Source organism: Pundamilia nyererei, unplaced genomic scaffold (genome assembly GCF_000239375.1).
Source record: "Pundamilia nyererei isolate P.nyererei 1_Seehausen unplaced genomic scaffold, PunNye1.0 scaffold00003, whole genome shotgun sequence".
NCBI classification, from domain to species: domain Eukaryota; kingdom Metazoa; phylum Chordata; class Actinopteri; order Cichliformes; family Cichlidae; genus Pundamilia; species Pundamilia nyererei.
The window spans coordinates 7,791,198-7,819,063 of NW_005187404.1; the positions used below are offsets into that span (position 1 = coordinate 7,791,198).

Consider the following 27,866-nt stretch of genomic DNA (forward strand, 5'->3'; position numbering starts at 1 on the left):
TGTGTGTGTGTGTGTGTGTGTGTGTGTGTGTGTGTGTGTGTGTGTGTGTGTGTGTGTGTGTGTGTGTGTGTGTGTGTGTGTGTGTGTGTCAGGGTCCTGTTTGTGTGGTCTGCTACAAACTATATTAGTAAAGGTCATGGCAGTGTGTGTATGTGTGTGAGTGTGTCTGAGTAGCAATTAATTAGGCAAATGTCCTCCTACCTCCTCCTCTCTTGACCTCAGTTGTAGACTAATAACCTTGGCACTGTGAAGAACATTACTCTCCTTTATTCCAGATTATTGGAGGGAATCATGCAAAATAACTAAACAAAAGTGACATTTTCATTTCGAAGTACATCCCAAACCCCTCGCTGTATATGACTCTAATTATCTAAATTAAAGGAAGGAAATGCATGAATAGATTTCTGACTCTAGTGTCTAGTCAATTCGAGATTTCTATAAACAGATACCTGCATATGACCAATTTTAATTTGACTGAAAGCTTTCTCATTTCTCTTTGTAGTCCGAGTAGTATTTACCAATTCGTGTCTTAGTGGGATTTAGGAACATGCAAGCAAATGGTCTCTTAGCTTTTTAAATTTATCTACATTTATATTCAGACATTTAGACACACACTGTGCAACAAGTCTTGGCACAGACAGCAGTTATCTGTTGTGTAGATATCCGCTGGATACACTGTAAACCCCACGAAACTGGCAATAGACAGACACAAAAGCGGTCTGTTGTCCTGATTAAGTCAATCCTAAAATGTTTAATTCCTGTCAGCTATATAGTGTGAGTAAGGGGTTAGAGAGACAATTCCCATGTCTCACCAGTCTAAAGCTGTCCTGATGCTAATGGGGAAAAATGTCGCTAAATAAGCTACAGGAGCAAGACTATCACGAAACCACGCCACCGTGTTTTTTCATAGTCTTAAAAACCAATAATAATAATAATAATAATAATAATAATAATAATAATAATAATAATAATAATGATAATAATAATATGTTCCAAAAACCGTCCTGGTGCATGATTGATTATAGCCAATGGCAACTAAAGGGCTTGTCAAAAAATAATGAAAAAAACTGTTAAAAACAGGAATTTCAAGAGGTCAGTAAAGCTCCTGTTTCAACTGTTTCATTAAAGTATTAAACATGAATGTTGACCTGGCCGGCGACTGCCTGATAGCCACATTAGCTTTCTGCTCAGTTAAGGTAGCAGCTATGGCTAATAATACAATGACAACAAATAATGTAGGAGCTAGGTAGCAAAGCTTATGTATGTAATGTTAATTTAAAAGGAGAACACAATTACCTGGGCCTAAAGTATTTGTGTTTCTCTTCAAGTCCCAGACTGAAGCTGAGAAAAGTCTCCCAGCAGCTACAGACAGTACGAACATGGATGCAGATCGATGCAAAGCGCCTTAACCCTGCATTCTATCTGAAGAACACCAGATGGCGCTAGCTGTGGTGGGGGGGGGGACAAAAACCTCTCAGCCTTGACCTCTATAAACACTCTCCAGCTGAGTTTATGAATGATCTCAGTCATTGATGGTGTGTTCCTGAATAAGTGGGAATTTCCAAGTTAACACACGGAATTTGAATCTGGAAAGCCCCCTCAACTCGGAAATAAATAAAAGAAAGACAGATACTGATCAATATTAAAAATGACTCCTGAATTACAAACAGAGCCTCTCCCCTCACTAGCAGCTGCAACCTCCCCAGCAACCGCTGAGTTAACAGTCCAATATGGCGACAGTGTTCGTAAACAGCAGTAAAACTGTAAAACTTATGCTTCCTGCCACTGTTGTGTATTTGTAACTCACAAATTAAGCACTGATCAATCTCTATCAGTGAATGTGTTTGCATGCACACCAAAACAAGTATTATGCTGTATTTCCTGTGATACCTGAATGGCTGCTTAATCACCAAAATAAATCCCGTTTTCCCTCTTTTTTTCTTTTTCGGGAATGGCATCACTCCTTACTTCCAACCTCAGAGTTCAGAGGCATCTGAACATTATTGTAGGTTACACTGAATATACAATTTTTGAAAGTCTATTTTGAAAATCTTGGACATACTATGTTTCAAACTGGTAGATTATCAGTGCATGAAACCACACAAGTGTCATTGACTAATGACTTGTCAATCACAAGTTGCTTGACAGTCATTCAGTTTGACAGTCAGACCTGCCCCTCCTCATCACATCCAGGCTTTCACTGCTCATGAGTTTGTGGGTTGATACTGTTTTAATTAAAAAAATTGAAACTATGTTTCAAAATGGAGAATTACTTGTGGTATGCTCATTAATTAACGACTTATAACTGACAAGCTCCTAGCCAATAAGCAAACAATTTTCATAGTAAGACCTGTCTCTCCTCATCACAGCTGTTCTTTTTTATTGTTTTAAACCAAGATGGCGATTGTAGTATTGAAAGTTTTATCAAGTTTATTCATCAGTGTATTATTACTAGAGATGGACCGATCTGATATTACATATCGGTATCGGTCCGATACTGACCTAAATTACTGGATCGGATATCGGAGAAAAATAAAAAATGTAATCCGATCCATTAAATATCACGAAAGCACCTCACAAAACTTGCAACACGCCGTAACTCACCTCAGAACGTTAGCACGTCGGAGCAGTATGCATCACGTGATAGAGCGGCTGTGGCATGCGGGACCTGTCGGTGGTCTGGATAGCATTTGGAGCTTCGCTAGCAACATTTCATCTCCGACAAAGTTATCCCCGAGAGAAGTAAAGCAAGTGTGTAAGTCCATCTCTGAATGTTTGTAAAGCATTCCTGCGTTAAGCTTAACAAGCGACTGCCTCTTCTTGCTGCTACTTCAATCATGAAACTGCTTAATGATCAGCTGATCGGCTTTTCTGTCGCGAGTCCGTCTCTGTTGTTTGTTTTTGGCCCACTTTGTACCAGAAAGAGGAAACCAGCGGCTGAACAACAGCAGCACATTTAAGCTTGATAAGCTGTTGTTAGAATTTATTTAATATGACGTGCAACACCAGGATCTCATGCTACATAGCGGATGCTGGTAACTGTGCAGGGGCGGATCTAGCAAAGTTTAGCCAGGGGGGCCGATAGGGCATTAACAGGGAAAAGGGGGCACAAAGACATACTTTTCTTTCTTATTCTCATTTAAAATGTCTAGCTTTTAATAAATAATTATCTGACACCCAAAGTTTTAATTTGATGTAAAAGGAATAGAAGTCAATTACTGTATATAGTAACTATTAAGTCTAATATACCCTAGTAAGCTATAGTACTTTTTCCTTTGGGAAGGTACCATCTGTGCAGTCTGCAATTTTGTTGAAGAAAGATGTTGAATCTATTTAATATTTCTTGAAAAATAATTGATTTCTGTGCATTTTTTTCCCACACTGCATCAAATTAAGGTTGATTACGTCGATTAAGCATCATGAGGTGGAGCGTGAGGGATGGTTCCCTATTTTTTATTTATTTATTTATTTTTGTTGCTGGGAGTTGGAACCCTATTAGACAAATATATGCTCGCCCTAAAAACACCCATCACTCACACCCACTGGACTGCCACGACTTCATTCCAGGTATTTCAAAAGCACAATTGCTCACACTACATTTATAAAACGATACAACCACAGCCACATATTACAGCTTCCCTAAACAGAACAAACACGCACACTTAAGTGACCTCTGATGTCAATGACAAACCTTGCAGGAGCCACCAAATGTCCACAGCCACCCAGGATGCCAGCATTTTGACCTGTAGGGTGTGTCTAATCACAGCACCCTGACCACCCTGTTAGACTGTGTGTGATCATGTCCAGACATACACTTGTACGTGTGTGTGCGTGTGTGTATGTGTGTGTGCTGAGAAGTCGTTTTCACATACTAGGAATGTTATTAGTTATGGGGTCAAACTGCTGGTGTAATGCTAACCCAGTGTTCTTATACCTGGGCCAAAATGTTCATATCACTCCTCATTTTTTAATCAAACTGTGTAAAATTACTTTTAATCACCAAAATCATTTGCAGGATCCTGATTAAATATGTGAGTGTTACGCCAGTTTTTAATTTTAATTTAATCAAGAAAGAAGTCCACATTAAGTGTCTTAATTTTCAACAAATTTTCTCAAAGCTGTCATTAATCTAAATGGAAAGGAGAGGAAATCTGGAATAAATATCAAGCCTGGGACTCAATGCAAAGTTGCTGAACGTACATTGGTTTACTGGCAGCGGGTTAATTGATAAGGGTGACCTGAGAAACGATTACCAATCACGGAGGGCAGCAGGGTGCTGTCAATCATCTGTCTGCCTGACCTGAATGAACAGAGGATGGAAGCCTGCATGGTCAATTTCTGTCGTAATCTAGCCCACGGCAGAGACAGCCCGGCCGCTATCGAGTCAAACATGTCATTCCACAGATATCCTTATAGAAATGATTAGGTTGTAGGCTCCATAGCTGCGATTTAACAGCCACGCTGGGCGACACCAGCATCCGATTACCCTGGGACAACAAGGGGTCAAATGGGGTTAGCAGAATTCGGTATTCACCTCCACACCTCTGCGGCGACCAGCAGCGCTTAGGACAGGTGGGTCACCTAATCACCTTCCTGAGCCACTGCTCAGCGAAAAATGGGGGAGCCAGAGGTAGATGGAGGTGGAAGGGGGGGGAGGGGGGGGGAAAAAAAATCAACTTTAAATTTGCAGTGATGAAAAATCAATAAAGCAGTAATTGCTTGGCTTATCACCATGTAATGAAACAAATTGGGAGGAGAAGGAAGGCAAGGAGAGGGCTGGCTTGCTTGCTGCACGCCAGGGCTTTTTTGGCTGCAGAGTGTGGAGCTCAGAGTAGAACGAGAGAAAGAAAGAGAGAAAGAGGAGACGGGTTTGGGCTTCAGTGGGCCAAGGCAAGGAAAAAAGGTCTCTTCGTGATAATTAAATCTTCTCACACTGATTTTCTGCCAAATTTATTTCCCCGGGGACCATAACTCTGATTCAGTGCTTACAAGCCTTGCATAACTAATCATTTCAACGTGGGGGGAACCACAAACCTGAATGAATAGGGAGGAGAGAGGAGCAAATAAAAGAGAGATGGCTGGAGTGAGGCACTGTAGCACTATTCATCTCCAAATCAATCATTATTTAGGCAGGATAAAAAAAAAATTAAAAGTGGAACATTCTTCTGTAGGACAGTGTTTGAAAAAGACCTTTAAAGTGAAGGTGTAATTGATTGTCAATATGCTCTCTTTTTCCACTTTCAATTTGGCGCTATACTGGCAGAAAACATCCTTTAATTCCTGGAACAAATGGAGCCCATGAAGCCAATGAAGTGTCGGTTCAATATTCCTCTGACTGTTCCTGGCATGATTGTGTTGAACATAATAACACAACAAATAAGGCCATTTATCTGAAGTAACGACAGGAGATGAGGCTAACTCCGCTGATCAATACCAAATCGATACAAACCAGATTTTCTTACATCAAAATCACTGAGATGGATCTTCCTTCAGTGCAAAGTGCACAAGAGCAATACAGCGCCTCCCTCGAGTCCTCGGGTAGATCATATAGCCGGTGGAAAGAACACAGGTTAAAAAAAATTACAAATAAAGTATGATGTCTACTCTGAGGGAGAATGCTAGGAACTATAATTATAGCCTGGCAAAATTCCTCCTATCGGATCCTTATGTTTTAGTTAATACGATAAGATCACGGACACCAGATCACTCGTGTTTACCAGCAGTTGAATTTCACCGCTTGTCCTTCAAGTGACGCTGCTCGGCGAGGTAGCGTGGCACGCCACACCACACCGCGGCACCGGTAATTAAAACATTTAAAGCAGAGGCAGCCCCCCATGCACCGAGGGTGTGATATGGGGGTCACGCGCCTGTAGATTCTAATTTGCGCGCCATTTGTATTCATGACAGGCACGTGCTAAATATTTAACAGCAGCCTGGCAGGAGTTTTGTATTGTTAGGCTTTCCAGGTCAAATAATTTGATTTCAAGGCAGATTACATTAAGCGTCAATGTCCAAGCCACCACTCTCACTTGCCTCTCATTTCCTGTCTTTTATTACAGCCGAGATAGGCCAGAACTGAAGGGATATGGCTTTGGATTATACAAGAGCTTGTTATCCATGGATTAGTTATTATTTTCAATTAGAAAAAGGGATCACATCATTTATTATGGACACCCACACCAGTGCTGCATGAAGAGGTTTGCATGCAGAGTTGAAATTTTAGCTGACTGCCAAATTGTTTAGTACGGTATGTAATCATACCTAAAAAGAGAGATATTATATCAGACAAATTACAGACAAATTATATTCACCCTTAATGATTCGGTTATATTGATTGTCCTTGACTGAGGTATCCTTCAGTTAGAAAGGCTGTTTATTCTCATTCACTCTTTTTTTCTATATGTAGAACAAGTAAGACAGGAAACCAAATCCAGACATTTTCTGTTTCAACCGAGGCCCTGTGGTGATTGACAACAGAGCTAGTTAAATGGTGATGAGGCGTTAATGGATGCTGGGTCGAGGGAGGGTTGGGGCTGGAGCGGGGGGGCCGTGGTTGAATATTTAATGGTCATATAATTCCTGAACGCAGACACACTCACAGACAGGTACACACCCAACTCGTGACCTGTCCTACACACAGCGTAATTAGGGAAACAGTCCTTTCATTTAACTGCCAAAAGAGCAAACGGTAGGTATATATTCCCCTAATGATATGGGTTAAAGAGCTATTATACGTCTCATTAAAATATATGATCTCCCAATCTGGTGGTGGATTGAGGTAATGGGGAAAGTGCAGGTTCGGGGCTAAAATACCATCTGCAGGCTATAGGCTAGTGTCCAATCCACAATTACATAAATGTTGAAGAATGGCTGCACGAATGAAAAAATGTTTCTATCAGAGCTTGATAAAAAGACACGCACGACCCAGATTTCACGAGACAATAGTGTTGAAAGTGCGCTGTTTTTGGAGGCTTTTCAAACAGCATGTCAGTCTGAATGAATTAATCGGGGTCACTGAGAATTTGACACAAATTTTAATGTCAGCTAGTCAATGTGTTACCTCTTTTTTTTGGTTACACAAAAGCAAGAGCTGACATAACATCTTAATTAAACCTAATGAGGCTTGGTATAATGAAAAACATTACTGCAATGGAGGCTTTCTCATTATGTTTTAAGCACACCATCAAAGTTCAGCATACACCTGCAGAGACCGTGCCTGAAACTGAACAGTTTATGCTGTTTAGCAGAAACTACGCAGATTTAAACAGAGATATGTATTTGAAATAAACTATAAATACAGTACTGCGCAAAGGTCTTAAGCGATCCCTCATTTCTTTATATTTTGCCAGGAAAATGAAAAATCCGGGCAGAAAACGAACTGAAACATGAAAACATACATGGAAATGCATGTAATGCATAAACAGAGCTTGTACATTATTTGGTAAGACCACCTTTATTCTTCAACATAGCCTGAACTCTCTTACGCAAGCTTTTTTGCAATTTTTGGAAGGTCATTCAAACCGCTGTGGTTCTCTGTCAGCACGATCTCACACTGCTTCAGTAACGCCGAGGTCTGGGCACTGAGGAGACCAATCCATGTCTGATAGAGTTGTGTTGTGTGTTTCTATCCAGGCATGCTTTTACTGCAATGGCAGCATGTTTGGGATCACTGTCATGCTAAAATACTTAACAGATAGTACTGCATGGTGGTTCAAAACCTGATGGTACTTCCATCAATACTGACTAGCTCCCCAATAGCACTGGCTAAAATGACGCCCCAAACCATCAGCCTTCACCATGTTTTACTCCCAACTACAATTTGAACCAAAAATTTCTAATTCGGATTCATTTCACCGCAAGACCTGTTGCCACTGACTTTCAACTTGTCATACCTCAAACATCTCTTCCTCTTTCCTTTCCTTAAGCTTACCTACCTGTCAGCAACCCTTCTACTAGTAACAAAATCCCTAAACCATTTAAAAACTGGTTGTTAGCCCTTAATATCTGCAGATCCCTTAGAAAAGAATTCAGTATGATAACAGGGACACCTCAAAATCAACTTTATATTTTATATTTCTTTTAATAATAAATCAGGGATATTTATATATTAGAGCTATTTATATACAGAGGTATTATATAATATACCATTTTATTTAATATTTCTACTTTAGCTTGTTTGCCTTACTGTCTTGGAGCAACTGTGACTACATCATTTCCTCTGGGATTAATAAAGTTCTCTGATTCTGTTATGTTGTTCATCCCTTGAGTTAGGCGTTGTTTTATGTATGAATGATTGCTAGTTGAATCTTAAGTGCCATCACAACAACAACAACAACAAAAAAAACACAGAAAAAAGGCCAGGTATAAGGACCAAACTGAAAATGAATAAAAAAGCAACAAATGTACAAAAGACAAACTTTGAAAGGCCTCTAGAAAGCCTGGAGAACTGCTGCTCAAGACCATTTTTAAAAAATTACAGGAAAGTCTGGCTCCTTCGAAAAAAACTATAAAGAAATGAGGGGTGGCACAAGACGCTTGCAGAGTGCTGTAAATAAATAGACTGACTGGCTGAAAATCCATCTCTCTCTATTTTGGTAATAATTTATTATATTGTCTTCATGGGTACCAGCGAAATTCTCATAGTTTTCTGTGGCACATAAAATAAACTATACTTGGGTTTTAGAGTATTATTATTATTATTATTATTATTATTATTATTATTATTATTATTATTATTATTAATGGGAATATGATTTAAAATTGACATATTCAAAAAATAATTTAAATATGGAAATCATAATAACTATATTTTACACTTCTGCACATTTGATTTTATCTCATTTGATCTACCCGTGAACATTGGTATGAATGAATTACTAGATACAGTTTTGTCAGTGTTGTTTGTAGTGAAAGACATTTCCAGTAAATTACAACAGGCACACAGCAGTGTATCAGGTACAGCAGGTGTAAAGACCTCACGGGAAGACGGACAAGTTTGGAAAAGATTCATAATGGCTGTAATTTAACATACTGTCCAGCCGGACATATAGTTCTACTACACACGCTGACTCTTGTTATAGAAGTGCCAGCTGATAGTACAGTCCACACACACACGCATATGTACACACAAACACACCGAACAGTCAGTCCATCTTATTATAGCTGGACTCACCACGTTAGCTAAAAGCCCCCTGGGCAAACAAACAGCATCTCTCAGCTTTAATAGCCTAAACAAGGCATGCAACTAACAAAGGAATCATCCACCCCTCTCATTCTCACACCCTTTCATATCATATGTTTCCTTTTTCAACCGCTAGCATCATCTGGCTGCCCTTAACCAGAGAGCCAAACACTCCTTTTAAGTGGAAACTACTTTGTTAACTGATGACCACAGGGCCAGTTATTGATCCTCTCCTTCCTCTCTGTCAGTAAACCCTGCTGATAAAAACCCCTCTCTTCTCTCAGGGCTCCGCAGTATGCAGCCACAGTTCGCTACAATAATAGCTTGCATATCATAGCATCCACATGAATCAGATCTCGATGGTTTCGATTAGGGCTAAACTAACTCAAACACATTGCCAGTCTAGGACGTGAATCTATTTATGAACGAGGAGTGTAGGTGGTAGTGTTCTTCACTTCTCCCCTCCATTCTGTTTAAACGGTTTTCTCATTTCAGTTGACTTAGCAGTTCAAGTGTAAACTTTCTAGTTGTGTTGACCTCTGAGAGCCCCTGCAGGGAATCAGGAGAACTTTGGTGATCTGCTGTTTAGCAGCATCAGTTGCCCACCTCCATTTTTCAATGTGCTGGAAGGAAAGGCAGAAAAGGATGGAGCTAGCCGACGCCGCTTGTGCATACGTGCTTGTGTGTATTTGTGACGGCGGCTCCTATTGGTGCAGAGACAAGAGCGAGTCGTCAGGGCCACTTTGTCGTGACTCTGATCTCACTTCTTGTGTCCCTGTGCAGGGGGAAACGAATAAAATGATCATCCTCCAAGGCAGTGCCTGTTCAGTATGCTGTACTGCACCGCTCCACTACAGTCGAGCACAACACCTTTTTTTTGGAGTTGGAGTGAAGGTAGAGGGAGCTTTGAGCAAAGGGGAGAACGAGTCAACTGATTCTAAAAAGAGGCAACGGTGCAGTGTGAACTTTGCTTAAGAAAGCTATTTGACTGGGAGCCTTGATCTGTTGCCCCAAGCAAGACACTTAGTCACCACTTTGGCAATGCATCCACACAGAGATGTGAAAAAACAGAGAAAGAAAGACACAGAAAGAGAGCTGGAGGTGCAGGTGATGCAAGGAAAGGAAAGGAAAGGAAAGGAAAGGTAGAGACAGTGCACTAGACCAGAAAAAAAAGAGTAATATGAACATGAAAAAAGAGACGCTGAATAAAACAAACAAACAAACAAAAACAAAAAAAAGGACAAAAACATTGTGCAATACAGAGGAGAAAGGAATCAATTCCTCCCACTACTGGGCGACTAAAGTAAGAGTGCAGGGCTAATTAGTTTCTGATGGCTGGACTTTCATTTGGCTAAAAGGTCAGCTAACTTTAAAGGTCACACTGCCATGCATCCTTGACGTAAACAAAAAAAATTATACCAGAAGAAAAGTGGGAGAGTCCAGAAATATAAAACATCAGAAAAAAGAAATGACACGACTACACAAGTCTGTGTGTGCATGTACACATAAAAACAAACACAGTTTGTTGATAACATTTGATATTCTCATTTATATCGTGCTGGTCAGAAAGGACTTTATTAGTGTTAGCACATCCACTGCAAATTACTCTTGACTTAATTTGAATGTGTATTGAGATAATGTGTGAGTCTGCGAATGTGTGTGTGTCTGCTTGTCCTTTGCTGGTGGTAGTGGGGGATTCGGGATAGATTTACTGCCTGCAGTGCTGTGTGTATTTCTACTTTTCTACCAGCGTTTTCATGTAAATTACAGATGTCCTAATAAAAACTAATCAGCATCTCAGAATCCATGTTTTGCAAAGTATAGATGGCGTGTGAAAGCATAAGACGGGTTGCTGATCTGTTAATGTAAACACATTAGATGAGTAACACTGTAAAATCCCCAATGCTGCCAAGCGCAGAGGGATTTCTTGCTATAAGAATGAGCACTATATTTCCTGCTCTTTCACTTCATAGCATTTCAAGTGTTTGCTTTTTTTACGTGCCACTAAGCTTTACAAAATATGTCTGAACACACATGCAACAATTTTGCCTTTTTGTTGTTTACCAGTTACACCTGATCCTGCTGATTTTAGACAAACGTGTAGAAACTGAAGTTGAGCAACAGATGTCTTACTGCCCACAATTTTGTCTGTTTTTCGTTTCATGTTTACCACTCCTCAAAATTAATATTGATGGCTCTTAATAGAGAACAAAATATGAACAAAGATTACTAGTAATATAATTAGAATGAACTATTTTATTATTTCCGCTGCTCAATCTTGCCGACGTCTCTAATTTTGCAGTTTTGCTATAGTGAATGGTTCAGGCTTTGATTTGTTTTCTATTTTTCTTTGCCTTGCCAAATTAAAACTGGTTTGGTATTGGTGCCGACATTAACGTGAACACAAAAGCACAACAAACTCTTTTCACTCACCTTCTTCTAGCTTTTTCCGGGCCTCCTCCTCTCTTTTGGCAACTTTGGCCTTCAGGACTTCATCAGTCTTAGCTGAAAGGAAAGACGTATATCATTTTAATAATCAATTAAACAATTAATAATAATATTAAAGGTATATGATCATTTTGTGTCCTGTAAAAAAATAGAAATAAATTCAGTCCAAACCCATTCTTTCAAATAAATCTGAGCCCCTCTAAAATAAATACATCTCTTTGTGGCCCTTTTTCTGTATTTTGAAACAAACGTGCTCATCGGAGAGGAAATGCAGGCAATTTTCACAGAATTCGTCACTGAATAAACAGTATGCCTGGAAATACACAAAATATGAATGATGCCTTATCCTCCTCTCCATATCAGGCAGCACCCCTTCACTGCTTTCCCTTTATGCTGCTGTAAAAGTCAGCATTTCTTCCTGAGAGGTGTTTATCGTCTTGGCATAATGAAAAGCTTAAGAGAAAGTGAGGCAGCGGGAGTAAACACTCGTCAGGGCATTTTACGCATGTCTCATCATGAATCGTGTTGTCTCCGCTCCCTTTTCCGCCACCTTTTCCCCCTGAATAATCAAGATGTTAAGCCACATTAAAGAATATAATGCCGTGTATGGCAGGACTATCAATACTGCCTCTAAATTAATTACATTTCCGTTGCGGCGCATCATTTATTTTGCAGCGTTAGGGCCTCAGCGGAGCCATTCGCCTTTATTGCTATCTCACTTGGTTGATGAGTGAGCTATGTAAAATTGAGTCTCCAATATCATTACACTTAATGAGTTTAAACTTTGAGAAAAAAAAAGGGAAAAAAAGAGGCAGAGAAACAGAAGAAGAGAGTGAGCCGACGAGAACTGAAGGGGGAGGAAGAGAATGAGAGCGCTGCACTGTTTTTGGGGAAGTTAATACAATATAAGAGTGGGTGTAAGTGTTTGTGAGCGCTTACAGCATGTTTGTGTCAGGGCACAGCTGTGGGTGTCCAAATGTGGTTTATTGTACCGCTCGAGGTGTCTGCATATGCATGTGTGCTCAGCGCACGCTTCTCATTTTGTGCCTGACTTTGTGTATTAGTTAGACTGCAAGTAAATATGTTACATAAAAATACAATACATAGGCCCGTGTACGTGTCTGTGTGTGTTTGGATGCAGGAGGCCATGGGTTGTGCCAGTCTCTCTGTGACTGCGCTGCTGTTTTTGTTCAGTAATTGGCGTAGACAAAGAACCCGTCACACTGCTGTTACGGCTGGTTAAGTCTGGAGGTTCCGCATCTTTACTAACAATGACTCTACATGGATGACTGAACCCTCCACTACCTCCCTCAGCTATGGCGGGTGCATGTATGTGTATGCGCATGGGAGCAAGCCTAACCAAATCAACAGCAGCCAATCTATTTCTCTTAGCAAACACAGTCATAATTTAGTAAGTTTGTGTCTGTGTGAATGTGCCAAATGAAAAAAGCAGAGAGGGGAAAAAAGACGATCTGCACCATCCTTCACAAGTTTTCTTGCCTGTGTGTGTGTGTTTTTGTATGTGTGTGTGAACTCCTCTGTGTTCTTCAGTTCACTCTTTGCTCGGGGCTACCGAGAGGCAGGTAGGAGACAGAGCGGTATTGGTGGTGTGATGGAGTGGAAGGGAGACGGGGAGAAAGAGGAGGGAAAAAAGGGAGAGGGAGATCGGCAGATATACGGGGGCCATGTACGATAAAGGAGGAACTAAAACAGCACGGGAAACAGACAAACAAGCAAAAATAAGAGGCAAAGCTTCGCCTCTGTGCACACAAACGTGTACACAAAACAACAGGAGTGATTTGTCGCCTCTTTTTCTTTGCATGTTTATCCTCCACCTCTATCCCTTCATCCCTCCCCCAACAGGTTCTCTTATCCTCTTGCTCGCTTCTCTCCTTCTGTTTTGCCCTATCCCACCCCTCCTCGTTTTTAATGCTTTCTCTTCCTTCTCTTGCTCATCTCTCCAGTACACTGCGCCTGGGGGCGATAGCAGAAAATCAAACTGTTTATCCATCTCTCATCAGTGCACTGCCTCACGGGGCTCCTGCCCCCTCAAAACAATGAAAGTAGGCCTGAGCGCTGAGCCAGGGATATGATTTAATTACATCAATAAGTAGCTCTGCTTTAAAAAAAAAAGATTAACTACAGAAAAATACATTAAAGCAACATACTTTGCTGCACTAGCATGAAAAGCCTGTTAACATTACAGGTGCAAAATGCATGTAAAATGAATTAACAGCAACAACGCACATAGGCGCATCTGCGCGTAGACGTTGCTTATTGGAAGTATCTTTCTCGGCAACTTAGCGGCTCCAGTTCATTGTCGGATAATTCTGTGATGGACTTTTATTAAAGCAGGTAATAAACGGCCGGCTGTTGGGAAAGGAGAGGCCTTTCACTTCATTTAGACTTCGTTCAGTCTTGGCTGCAGGGGTGGAGGGAAAGAGGAGGGAAGGCAGCGGGAAGGGGCGGAGAGTGTCAGTGAAATCGCATTGTGATTATGAGTGTAATTGCAGCTCAGGGGCCCAGGGGCTATGTAGCTGTGATGGCGCTGGAAGATGTTTTATGCGCGGCAACAGAAAGGAAGAAAGTGTGAAAGAGAGAAGGCAGGAGAGTGGGAGGTAGATGGAGGATGCCAGGATGGATCTTTTTTTTCTTTTTCTTTTTTAAACCCTCTTCTATCTCTTTCCTCCTCCCTACTTTTTCTCTTTCTTCTCTTCCTCCCCCAACATTTTCCTTCACTCCTCTCTTTACTATTCTCTTCTTTTCTCCCCTCTTCTGTTCTCCTCCCTTGGCAGGATTAGCTGGGTCTCGTTAGAGGGGAAATGTAATAATGCTCCCACCAGGTGGAATCGGGCCTGCTCCATTATCAGCCGGGAGATGGATGGGCCGTGTAGGGCCGGCGGGGGCCAAGCGCGCACGCAATTTAGATTCAATAAACTGGCAAAGCAAGACCCCCAATCTGATTTATCTCTTACACGCCGCCAATGCTTGCTGCTACGATGCTGATTCCCTATTACCGCTCAGAGAAGGACTATTCATTGGATGTAAGGCACGGCAGTCAGAGAGGCTTGTCGGGCCCCCGGGACGGCAGCAAAACAGATACAGCAGAGGGTTAATACGTTTACACACAGATAAGCAATTAAATCTAAGGCTGAGGTGAGTTATAGAGTTATTAAGGAGGGATGTGGAGTGGAGAGGGTGGAGGTGGTGGTTATTCAACGCAAGAGTATGCTAGCTTGGGCCTTAGGCCGCGTGCAGTAAGTGAGCATTAAAAGTGAGAAAGGCTAGCATATTATAGAGTTCGTGGGGTGAAGGAACAACAAAAGAGCAGCAGTCTGCCCACATTGTTCGATAAACTCAATACAACACTTACAAACTAGCGTGCAGAAGACAGAGTTCATAACTCTGCTCAGACTGGGTATTTGTGCAAGTTTATGAGTGAGTTTATGTATGCAAGTGCATGTCTTCAAGTGTAAGTGGAAATGTGTTGGTGGAATAGGCATATTCATATCCACTGTGTACCTGGCTGCGAGTATGCAGAGCATCACATTTGACTGTCTGTGTTTGTGTGTGTGTGTGAGAGAGAATGTGTGTGCAAACGCTGTAGTGGTGTTTCAGTGTTGGAAGTGGTGGGTGTCATTCTGTCCAGCCGCCAATCAAAGTGAATCTGAATGTCAGCAGGAGAGGGGGCGTGATAAATCAGCCTCACACCCAACGACAAACAGAATATTAGAGGCAGCGCGGCGCCATTGGAAAAACGTCCCTTCCAATCAGCCCAGCACTTTACAGTGAAGCTCGGCAGCTGGGCCTCCAACCAACACAGCACACCGAAGAGACAGCTAAGACAATAAATAAATAAATAATACACAGACAGGCTGGAGGACAGGCAGACAGACACCTTGACACACTGACGGATAACTGCACTGACAGGCAGAAAGGCGAGAATAAGAAACTTAAGAAAACAATGGGGATGGCAAACAGACATGTGGCATACCGGTAGATGCATAACAGGCCGGGCAGGCACAAAGGCAAGACAGACGGACAGACCGACATGCTAATCAGTGGAGAACAGTATACTGTCACATTTAAAAATAAAAAGCATATTAGTGTTAGAGCTACTTCTGTTTTGGAATGACTGCATTAGGACCATTTTATCATTAAATCTGTAACAGCTTGGAAAACCCAAATAGCTGTGTAGTTAATGTAGCTTGTTACAAAGTCAGATCACCATTTGATGATGAAGAAATATTCTGGAGGCTTTGGAGGAGTAATTCAAACACCACAAAAAAGAGACAATATTTCAGTTTAATACCAAAGCCTCACTGGGCTGACATTTCACAAAATGCAAGAGAGAGAACTTTTGAATATGAATATGAATTCATATGAATATGAATTCAGGAAATACTAAGAAAAAGCCAGTAACACATGACACATGAGGACGAAGGAAAAAAACAGACTTTGGCTATCTACGAGACATCTATCTGAGGGAGTAATGTGATTATGCACTGCAGGGTTGGAGGTGAGAGTGATCATGGGAAGACGCAATATCCCGAGCGACCACTAGGTGGCACAGTCTGCAGACAACACAGGCAGAATGCTTTATCCAGGCCTGGATTTTATGTGCATGTCTGCAGGTGCCTGTGGGTCTATCAAAACCAGCTCACTTAGACCTCATAGCTGTAAACTGTAATTTGATATGATTGAATGGGCAGAGATGAAACGATACTACATAAAGTCATTTAAATATTTAACACCAGAACGCGTGAAATTATACAAGGGGGAGGCTTTATTATGGCAACAGATAATTTTTGGTATTTGGGCCTTGAAAAAGGCCTTCAGGTCACAATAACGTGAACAAAATCGTAATCAATTCACAAAATTCCTGTTTATGAATGAGTGCGACTCAATCAGATGTCTCTAAAAGCCATTCGAGAACAAATCTTGTAGGCACTGAACTTCGATGATCCTTATCACAAGCTTCTCTTAGCTTCTCTCGTCAATCTGAATTAATGACACACATGAAATATTTACAAACTAAACAATTAGACAACGATATCTTACAAAAAAATCAATGAATTATTCATCTGCAGTCGTCTGAAAAGCTTTTTTTTATTTTGCTGCTATATCGTGATGCTGGGGGGGATGCATCAATTAGGTCTTCTGTTCCTGTGGTGTAATGGATGCTTCAGTGAAGAGTTATTGTCTAAATGACAGAGCCAGATGTAAGATGCCGGTTCTGTAATGCTGCCATGTTGTTGTGACAGATTGACATGCTGATCTCTACACTATGAAGTCATAAGGACTATTTGGATCCTTCATCTCAGTATGTGAAGAATTTTGACTTTCCCTACTTTTCAGTGTCAGACTCAACACCCAAAACTCTCCTCCTCCTCCTCCTCTTCTCAACATTTGTTCTTTCATTTTTTTAAAACAGCCTCTTAACTCCAGACACCTGGGCTCCATGTTTGTATTTTCATTTCAGTGATCACGCTGAGATTGCATCTGTCAAACTCAGAGGAAAGGAATTAAGAGGAGTTTTAGCTAAAGGAAAAACTCTGGATCGAATTTATATCTTTGCATACTGAGAACAAAAGCTCAAGGGAACTGATATATGCAGTAAATCTCAAAACAAAAAGTCCAACATCTTCCTTTTCACAGCCTATTTCCCAAGATAGAGCGTACCCAGGCCAAAACTTTGATCTTTCACACTGCAACCCTTTGTCCACATCACATAGGAACGATTTATTTCAAAGCTGAAATGATTAAAAAAAAACAATTTCAACAAAAAAGAAATAAAAGGAAGAAATTCCAAAAGAAAAAAGCCAAAAAAGAAAAAAAGAAGGTGGGAACTAACGGGTTTGAAACAATTTCCAAGCAAAAAAAAAAGAAAAGAAAGGGAAGGGGGGTAAAAAACAATACCTCAAGTAGAGCAGGGCGATATGACCAAAAATATTTATCACGATATACATTTGAAAATTTGCGATAACGATATAACTGACGATATAATTGACACTAGACAAAATGCTTTACAACTCCACAACTTTATTAGTGGAAAAAAAACCATCAATGTATTATCACTTAAACAAGCAGCTGTTTTTATGTGCATTAAAGTTATATAAAAATTTAACAGTACAAATGCAAATTCCTTGTTGTCAGTTAAACCAAAATGCATTTCCAGTGGAAATTGGCCGACATATCCTCAGCATAACCCTGTATAATATCCACAAAACTTAGAAAAAGGTTATACACACACAATATGGTAATATTATGTTGAAGCATAGTACGTATCACTCCGCGAGGCTCCTGCCTACGATAGCCGTAATGCTCCGACAATCCATCAAGTGGTGCGGCTTCGTAGCTTAGCAAAGTCATACTAAAACGTCTGACAGATTTTCGAGCGCTGCGTACCACATAAAATCGTTTCGAGGTCAGTAAACACAACCAGAATTCATACATAAGGCACACGGGATTATAAGGGGCACTGTCGATTTTAAGAAAAATCAAAGGATTGATTTTAAATGCGTCGTATTTTCCAAAAAACACGGTAATAACGACGGCCCGCTAGCATGCTCTACCAAAAATAATGCTTTGTTGTGTATCTGATGGACGAAAGCTAAACCAGTTCCACACCACTAAAGTTGCAGCATTTTTACAAACCAGTTCTGGTTCATCCGTTTCATTCAGTGATCCGCTTTCACTCTTCTCATTCTCCGTCGCCAGCACGCCTTTTCCTCCATGTGCGTTATCGCAATATTTCATTTTCTTATCATTGCCCAACATTATACCGGTATTACCGTGAACGGTATGATATGGCCCAGCCCTAACCTCAAGTCACCCCAAAAGTTCTGCAATGTCAACACTCATAATGTGGTTGAATTTTTCATTTATTGACTAATAAATTAAAATTTGCCTATGCTGACAGATCAGTATACATCAGTGGGGCTTTAACTCCAACAGATCCAGAAACCACAGGATTAAAATAAATGTAATAACACTGCTATTTATCTATGTTATGTGGACTTTATCAAAGCTCAGTGTCAGAGCATCGCAGCAAATAACAGATGACAGTTGCTGTTATGGAGCCATGTGTAGCTTCAGATCTTGAATATATTGTTTAGCATTAATGATGCCTTCACAAATGTGCAAGCTACACAAAGTGTGGACTACTGCACCCCCTTATTATCACTGATGTGTTGGTTTTAACTGTGGGATATTTGCTTTCTGCTTTAGCCTCCAAGATGCAATGTGCATCCAGCTATTTGTTTCTGTGCATAGTAGAGTTTAATTTGCATTTGAGAATGCAGTGGGAAGCTGTGTTGAATTATGGTGTTTTTCAGAAGTTTTTCTGAGTACGTGCAGTAATTTCCACTACAGAATCCTGTCTGTTTTTAATGCAGTGCTGCCTGACAGCCTGAAGATCACAACCGTTAGCCTAACACACAACAGTATCTCCAGACTCTCTGAAAGGTTCTTTGATATTATGTAGTATAGATGATGCAACCTTCAAATTCTTAAAATTTTTATATTAAGAAACTCTATTCTGAAATAGTTCAACTGTTCGCCGACACGGTCTTTCACAGAATATTGAATCCCTCTCCAATTTTACTTCGCTGATGGCCGTTTTATACCCAGTTATGTCACTTACCTGTGGTCAATATTTTACTGGAGCAAAAATGGTCTTTTGCCCCATGAGGCCAAACTTTTTTTGAGAGGTATTGAAAAAAAAAACAACTAAGTTTCAACATCTCATATGTTGCCTTTTTAATTAAATAACAGTTTTAAATGACAGTGTCACTGCATTCATGAAAAAGGACTTGAATGAATGTGTGAGAACAGGTGAATGAAATGTGTTGTTTAAAGTCCTTTGAGTGCTCAAGCAGAAAGGGAAAGCACTATATAAGAACTAGTAGATTTACCAAATTAATTGCACATTTAAGATAATTTATAAGTGAGGCTTAATAATAAGGTTGATCAATACAAACACCATGTTTGCCCTATTGGGGTCCAGGTCTTATTTCCTTTGGGCAAAATCTTTCACAGGAGGTCTGCCGATGAGCACCGGCTTCATTAAGGCCAGGCGAGGAAATAACAAGGTAAGCAGTGGGGTCTTCCTGATGCATGTGGGTGGCTTGGACCAGTCACCCCACCTTGCCCTTTAGACTCAAGGGTGAAAATGTATATCAGGATTCGCGGGATAACAGGCCCTGGACCCTGGACCAGAAAGGAGAATTGCGGAAAACCTTGGGATGAACAGAGGCCTGCAGCGGTCAGAGAGATCAGAGAGTGACGTTACTCTAAGGACCATACACTGCCACAGGCTGTTCACACACATGCACACATAAACACACCTTAAGGAAAACACACGGCTAGACATGAGACACACACAGAAGTGCCTCATATACTCATATACACATACAGGCCTGGGGGGGGGGGGGCTAACAACAAAGCCTCTATATGATAGTTACAAGGTCAAACAAAGTTCAACCTTGAAAGATCGGTATGGAAATCTCATATATACATTGCAAATACTCTAAGTGCTTCCAGTGCATACTAAAATATCCCATTTATATGTGTGCCTCTAATATTTAAAATGACAGATTTTGTGGTTTCATAAGAGGGCGGGAATGTCTTTGAGACAAATACAAAAGTTTTGTAATTAAGAACTTCACACTAAGTGCATGTGGGTAAGTGCATAACAGAGGTCTTGAGAGGGCAATCAGACCAATCCATAATGCAGGGATCACACGGTGAAATATTAAGCATCCCGGGGCCTCTGAATGACATCTCACCCTCAACTTCAACCCTGCCACTTCTACAAATGCCATCGTCCCCCCTTTACAGATATCTAGTTTTTCCTTTCTTCTTCTTCATGTGCTTTCTTCTCCTCTGCGATCTCTCCCTAACCTTTTCTACTCTCCTGCCCCTTTTCTATTTTTTAACCTTTCAATGTATTTGTGCACTTGATTCATATCATCTTGAGATGTTATATCAACATCACAATTTAATTTTTTTAAAAACTGGCCATAGTAATGCCTTTTTAGGAAATGGAAAGGTAGTGACATAAGTTTCCATCACTAAATACTGTGTACCCCTGAGCTCACACTGGCAGCAACTTAGTTGTGTCAGCAAGTACCTTTCACTTGTTTTTCTCACTTGTTGGAAACGACCAATTTTTAGGGGAAAACACACAAAGCAGAGCCGGTTGCTGCTAAGTTTGCAATAAACCGATGATCCTGGATGTCATTGATTATTTCTCATGTTCTCAATTTAAAAAAAAGTTCAGTTATTTTGTGAAGAAAAAGCAGGAAATAATTAGTATTCTTACATTTTTGATCAAAAAAGAAACCTAAAAGACCCAAGACCTAACCTAAAAGTTATAAAAAAGTAGAACCTAATGTCATTTATGCATGTTTCATATGCTCTTTGTTACAATAAACACTACAACCAAATGTGGATCCCTCTGCCAGCTGTTACTCCACTCTGTTGCTTCACACTCAGGTGATCCCGGTCTTAAAATTAAAGGAGCACAGCTAATGATTTTTATCTCTCCACTGAGGTGGTCCAGCAGTCCCACCATGTGTGTCTGCACAGGTTTATGCTTTACCTTTTTGCACATACGAGTGGCTCACAGTCACACTTTTTCTTGTGCCCAATTGGCAACCGTCCCTCTGACATGTGGTTTTCTTGAGTTGCTGTGTGCCAGTAGCGGCAGTATCTCCGGACGCTTCATAACAGACTCTACAGATGGGAAGTCACTACATAAACTAATGATCTCAGAGCCCGCTTAATCCAAAAATATATATAAGCACAATTCAAATGCATGTGTTCAAATCTGAGTAAGTGTCTGTCTCTACAAGTAAATTTGGAGCCCTTGTCAGCAAGAATGCATGTAAATTATACACATTTAATCTTGTCTTGTAGTTTGCCTCTAAAGACCAGAATAGAAATTATTACAACAGTAGTGCAATTATTGTTGAGTCTGTTGATTGCAAAATTTCATTTTCCCCAATTTAAACAAGGATGCCGTAAGTCCAGAACAGCTGCACAAGAAACAGAAACAATTCATTTGCAAAAGCATTGAGTGTGATTATAAATTTGTGTGCTCTACAATGTCAGGGCCAAAATATTCTTGCCTAGTGTGTGTATGTGTGTGTCTGTGTGTTTATATCTGCTCATTTATTCCTGTGTGAATGCACTTCAGCATGCTGTTGAATGGTGGAGAATAGGCTCTGGTTCCCATGCTGAAAGCCTGTTGGATGCCATTGTAATGGCACACCACTGAGTGTGTGTCTCATGTGTGTGCAGGCGGTTACAAAGGGGGTAGATGGGACTAAATCTATGAGGACCCCCGCACATGAAAGGTAAACTCAAGCCGCTAATCGCAGCGCTGACACAAGGAGGTTCAAAAGGGCGGCCACTTAGAAAAAAGGCAGGAGAGGCGGGACCCTGCCAGCATCAATAGGACCCAGCACAACTGACCACATTACAGGAACAAACACACACTACAGAAAAGACATACAAACTTGGTGGTCTCGGGTACTCCCAGTCCACTCTTTGGTCTGGACTTCATGAATGACGAGTGTGTGTGTGTTCGTGTGCACGTGGTTCTCCTCAGAAAGATTATTTAATTTCATGTCACAAATTCTGTCGAGCCACAGTCTGACAGACAGTGCCCTCAGTGTAGCTGGCTACAGCGATTTCTTTTCTTTCTTACAGGAAAAAATATTAATAAGTGATTACAATCCTAAATTATGCACTTTGAAACACAAGATGACTGATAGCAGCAAATCATCAGAGACAAAACTGAAGGTGAGAGCGAAGAAATAAAGTGCAGCATTGCACTGAGTCCAGGAACATATTTGACAATTAACACTGAAATATCAGCTCATAAGTCATGATTAAGGAAAACCAAAAGGAGGAATGCATTTAAAGAAAAAGTAGAGTGGGGTAATGAGGGAGACAGCCTGGCCGCGGGAGCAGCAGACGCAAGAGAGAGGGAGAGAAAGAAGGAGGTAGACTGGACAAATGACAGCCCGCCCCCCCCCCGCCCCCCCCCTTTTTAAGGCACTGTTCTGCACTCTCTTTCCTCTTTCTCATCTCTTAATGCTTATTTTCATCACTTTGCTTAAAATATTGATAATCAATTAGCACTACGTCTGTTTTGCTACAGAATCTGTGTCACGGTCTATCACTCTGTCAGAGCCAATTCGCCACTCATTCAAAGTTCATTTTTCCTTGGCGGCTCTGTGCCTTTGGAGGAGTCATTACGCGGGGAACATAGCCCGGGGTGCAATCACCTATTCTCTTTCATTACTGGGGAGATGGAGAAGGTGAGAGAGATTATTAGAACTTTGGAATGATCACAAAGCTTCACGCCGCCTGTCAGATCCCCCCTACGTGTAATTCATCTGGCCTCCCTCCCTCCCTCCAACCCCCGACTTACCCCCTTCCCTTCCCCTCTCCCTCATCCCACTATCCCTCCTCCCCCAGCCTCAGCCAGGGGTTTGGCCACAGACATTATTCATGAACATCTGCAGCGCACTGAATATTCCACAGCTTCTGCCGTGATGAAAAGGGAGCTGCCCCTTTGACTCGAAAATTAACATGCCGGCACAGAGATTATGGACGTGCCGCTTCATTCCAAGCCGAGCTGGGCCACGCTGCGACCGGCCAAGCTGACGGTTCAGGCTGGGCTGAGCAGAGCAGAATAAACGACGCAGGTGGAAGAATTTGCTCTTTGTAACGGTGTGCTGTCAGTTTCAGTGGTTAACAGAGGAAACAATCAAGTTATTAAAATTATTATTTTATTTCAAAGGGATGAGAGCGACCGTGGTCTTGGTGCACAAACATGAACTGTCATGAAAACACACTCAAACCTGACGCTCCTAGGAGAGAAGCCCTCAACTTTGTAGACTAGAGCCTTCATTATCTCAGGTACAATTTAATAGATCTAACTGCAGTTCTATGAGAAACACAATAAGACTTTCTATAAGCTATTAGCCAGTTATTTATCAAATATTTTCATTTTGTCTATGTAATATGCAGGATAAAATAGAATGTACTAACCCAGAGACACTGACCTGAATAGGTTTGATCAAAAACAACAAATATCAAAAGATTTGGCAATTTGTGTTCAACTAATTGATTAATCGAATAATAACAGCTGCAGCTCCATTTCAAAGACCGGCGATAAAGCTGGGTCAAAGCTAAAACGTTCCCCCGTAAACACCTCGTTGCACACTCTCACCTCTGCGCATCTCTTGCTTTCATTCTCTCATAGGCATCTCTACATGAAAGCTCAGCCAGAGCACGGAGACCCTTCCTCACTCACACCAGGAGCACCACTGCTGGAAAGAAGCCAAGCATCCTCCCTCTTTCTGTCTCTCTTATGTTCATGTGTGCCGTCCCTTGCCCTCTCTATGTGACATACCACAATGTGTTAAAAAGACCCATTTCAATCACTTTTTGGTTAAGAAGTTGGATCCAAACACGGGTGCTCTAAGGTAAACCTCTACACTACCTCATAACTACGCAATTTGTACATGATTCCTTGATATGATGCCAAAAAACTAGGAGACTAAGGAATTCCCTGTTGAGTGGAATTACCTTGCCATAACTTAATCATCTTCCCATACGGCAGCAGCCTATCAGAACAATCTTCACTATTACCACAAATGTTATAAACACGCAATGTGCAAACCAGGAAAATGCAATAAAATCAGACTAACTACCTGAATTTTTTTAACCATAAGAATATGCGTTGCCTATAAACATCTCTAAATACACCAGGCAGTCTTATCACCAAAGTAAATGTACAAACTGGACCACAAAGGCAGAAAACAGAAGAAAAGATCAAGAATATAAGCAGTGAAACATAATGTAAAGAGAGAAAATGCACTTTAACACATCTGAAAAGGGGAGCAGTTGGAGGGTTCTGACACGGGCTGGAGCGAGACTTTGCACTGCCTCTTGTTGATTGTGAATGGCAGAGCAAGTTTACTCTGGCAGTTGGATCCAAAATGGAGTCTGACAGCTTTGTCAGGGAGTTTGAGCAGCTCAGTGGCAGGGCAGGAATCGGGATGATTCCATCCCTTTCATCTCCAAATCGCCGGCGTACGTTCGTGAAACCTCCACGGTAATAAAAAAAAAAGAGAGAGGGGGAAAAAGAAAACCAGCCTGGCATAGCGTCGGGGATGACAAGCGATTTTTTCGAAACGCTTGTCAAAATGGAACACAGAAATAAAGCAAAAAAAAGAAAAGGGAGCAAAGAACGGGAGAAATGGCAGACCAAAGTCTGAACGAGCCAGACGCAGAACAAACATGTCAGGAAATGTTAGCACTCACCTCAAAAAAACACCAATATTAATAATCCTAACAGCCATTCCTATCTTTTTCTTTCTCTTCCCCTTTCTTTTCCTTTTGCTCCTCAAGATACTGCTGCATTAAAACCCTGTGTGTACCATCACCCTGGCCTCTATACAATCTGACCACCTTTGCAACCTTTCAGTCTCTTATTTCTTTTTTAACAGATCTAAAAATATAACTACTGTCAGGAACTTTAAACGCTCTCATGGCCTGTTTATTCTGTCTTTGAGTTTCACGAACAGTTCGTTCTCCAAATTCTTTACTTTTCTTCGGGAGAGTCTGAGGAGAAACAGCTGAGAAATGTAAAGACAAGCCTATAGCTTGTGCTTGAGAGGAGAATAAAGGAAGTCTTACTCGTACTGCTTTGTACTGTTACGCTCCCATATCTTTATCCCTCTGATCCCTCCTGCCTCTATCTGCCTGCCTCTGGTTTTTTTTTTTCTTTTTCAATTTACAGGATTTGTCTCTGTGTGTCTGACAGTGAGAAGGATGAGGTACAAAATTAATCTTTATCCCCGTTTTGTTGTGTTTCCTCCTCGTCAACAATGCATGTCAGTAATTAGCTGGCCAGTTTGGTTCCAGGCTTTTCGATGGGTGCCTCCGTTTGCCAACTTCTGCCTTTTGTTCTTGCCACACAATACCACCCACTCGCCCTCGGTGTCTCTCTCCCTCTCTCCCCTCCCTGCCTCACACCCACACAGGGCGTTACACAATCTATCCAAATGTGCTTCGCTTTAAAACCCCATTACTTAGCCCCTCTTGTTTTGTTCAACACAATTAAAAGAACAGACCATTCATGAGAACTTAGCGAGCCGCGCTCTGCCCCTGTCTTCCCTCTCCTCTCTTCTGTGGTTCAGCGTTGGCCGAGGAGTTACTGTGAACAGGCCAGCTTAGTTCCCCTAATTCCCTGGGTTTTGTTTGCATATAGGCTTAGTTTGGTTCCATTTGAAACTACTCAATGCCATGCCTCACCCCCTGGCTGTAACCAGACCAGTGAGCAACTTTAAAGATCAGCCAGCAGAATGGAAACAGGGAAGTCTGCACACAGACACACAGCTGACGAGCCCTTACAAGGTCAAAGGGGACCAGCATCTAAGCACTGACACACTTCAAAAGGGTGGCAAACTAAGTAATGACAACCTGGCCAGAGTTTGGCAGAGGGTTTGTGAGTAATTGTAGGCTGCTGGCATCTACACAAGTGTGTTAGCCTTACAAGACAGGTTTAACTCAAAGATAAGTCTATGGGTTGGTTGTAGCCAGAAGGTCCAATCTGATCCACAGTGTGATTTAAAGAGGCATCCATAGAAAGTATGAAGTACAACTACGCTTCCAAAAACACTGGGACTCTGCAAATAAAAACAGAATGCAATCATTTGTAAACCATTCAAACCGTGATGTTTTCTTTATTATTTGATGATATTAACATCTTTCAAGAACTCTGTGACAAAGGTCATCAGATTCTAAAAACATCTGGTGGAACATCTGCCAGCAATTCTTCTATTGTGATACTAAATTTACTGTTTGTACAAAATGTCACAATAGGCTTTTAGAAAATCAAGATTGTACTGCTTACTGAAGCCTCAGACATTTTTTTTGGGTAATGAACATTTTTGGTTTAGTTAAGTTTGGCATTTTCTTGTGTTGAATGTAAAAATATAAATGGTCTTTCCAGGACACACTAATTAAAATTTCAGAACAATACATTTATCTTTTTCCAAGAAGCTGAAGATGATTACACTCTGTAAACTGACAATAATGACAGGATAAGTTTAACAATTTCAAAAAAGATTTATTCACCACAAACACAGAGAAACATCAGCTCAATGTTACGCTGTTATTTGTCAAGGTGAAGGCCTCAAACTGAATTACATGATCACCTGAACGTCCATGTGTCTAAATACAGTAGATACAGAGGCCTGCATTTAGCCTTTGTTAGAGAAGAAGACTGGCACTGCCCACCAAATGACAGGTGTGATGCTATGGGCGTGTTGTCTCAAGTTGGAGAAGGCCCTATAATTTACTCCTGACAAGGCTTTTAAGAACAAACACGAATAATAGCTTTAAAGTAGAAACCAGGAAACTGTTAATGTGTGCGTGCTGGCTCCTGACAGCGAGCACAGCAAATATCCACCTTTTTTCTTTTTTCCCCCCCAAACAGCAACACAGAGGAAATACAATCATCTAAGAATGCTAAACATGTGCAAAATGCTGAGAAGAATCAGCAAAATTTAGACGTTCCATTAGCATTCATAATCAGACATCTGAGCCATGTTTTCCTCCTGTTGCATCACAGTGCAAGAACCAAGTTAATCACCTCAATCTGACAGCGACACATATCAGTATCACTAGTGTGCATTTAATGAACCAAAATCCCAAATAGTTCTGCTTCACACAACACAGCTTGGCTGCATTTGTGCTCACTGGATGAGGGCTCTTTGTTGTGGTTAGAAAATTAGGTTTAACTCATTTTGTCGTTGAAAATCGGTAACAACACCAAAGATAGTTTGTATTAATCATTTGACCATTGCATTCGGGCAATCCTGTTTAAGCTTAAACCACTTAATCATGTTAATTAATAAAACAACCCTTTCCTAATAAGATAACACCAAACTTACATATATTAATGTGATGGATTGTGTGTAAGAAATTGAATTGTTTGGGGAAGATTTTAATTGCTTTGACTTAATATTCATAGTTATCCAAACAGCAGCAACTGTTGCAAGTTTGGAGAGAAGGCAGTGTAAGCCAAAAAGGGTATGATTTGTGTTTTTCACTCCATGTAACTACTACCGCTAGTACGAACGTTTCCCTGTTTCTGTTGATGTAACCCTTTGTGTGAGTTGATATTGATGTTCCTTCAAATATAATCCCC

At 41.0% G+C, this 27,866-nt stretch overlaps 1 protein-coding gene across 2 annotated transcripts in view; it reads right to left on the minus strand.

The window, feature by feature from the left end:
* The window catches only part of rsrc1 (arginine/serine-rich coiled-coil 1), a 119,803-nt gene that overhangs the window by 13,900 nt on the left and 78,037 nt on the right, over window positions 1-27,866 (minus strand). For both annotated transcript variants that reach the window (XM_005720850.1, XM_013910572.1), the window contains exon 7: window positions 11,615-11,686. In XM_005720850.1, coding sequence (XP_005720907.1) covers window positions 11,615-11,686 — 72 coding nt within the window. The remainder of the gene's footprint in view (window positions 1-11,614; window positions 11,687-27,866) is intronic.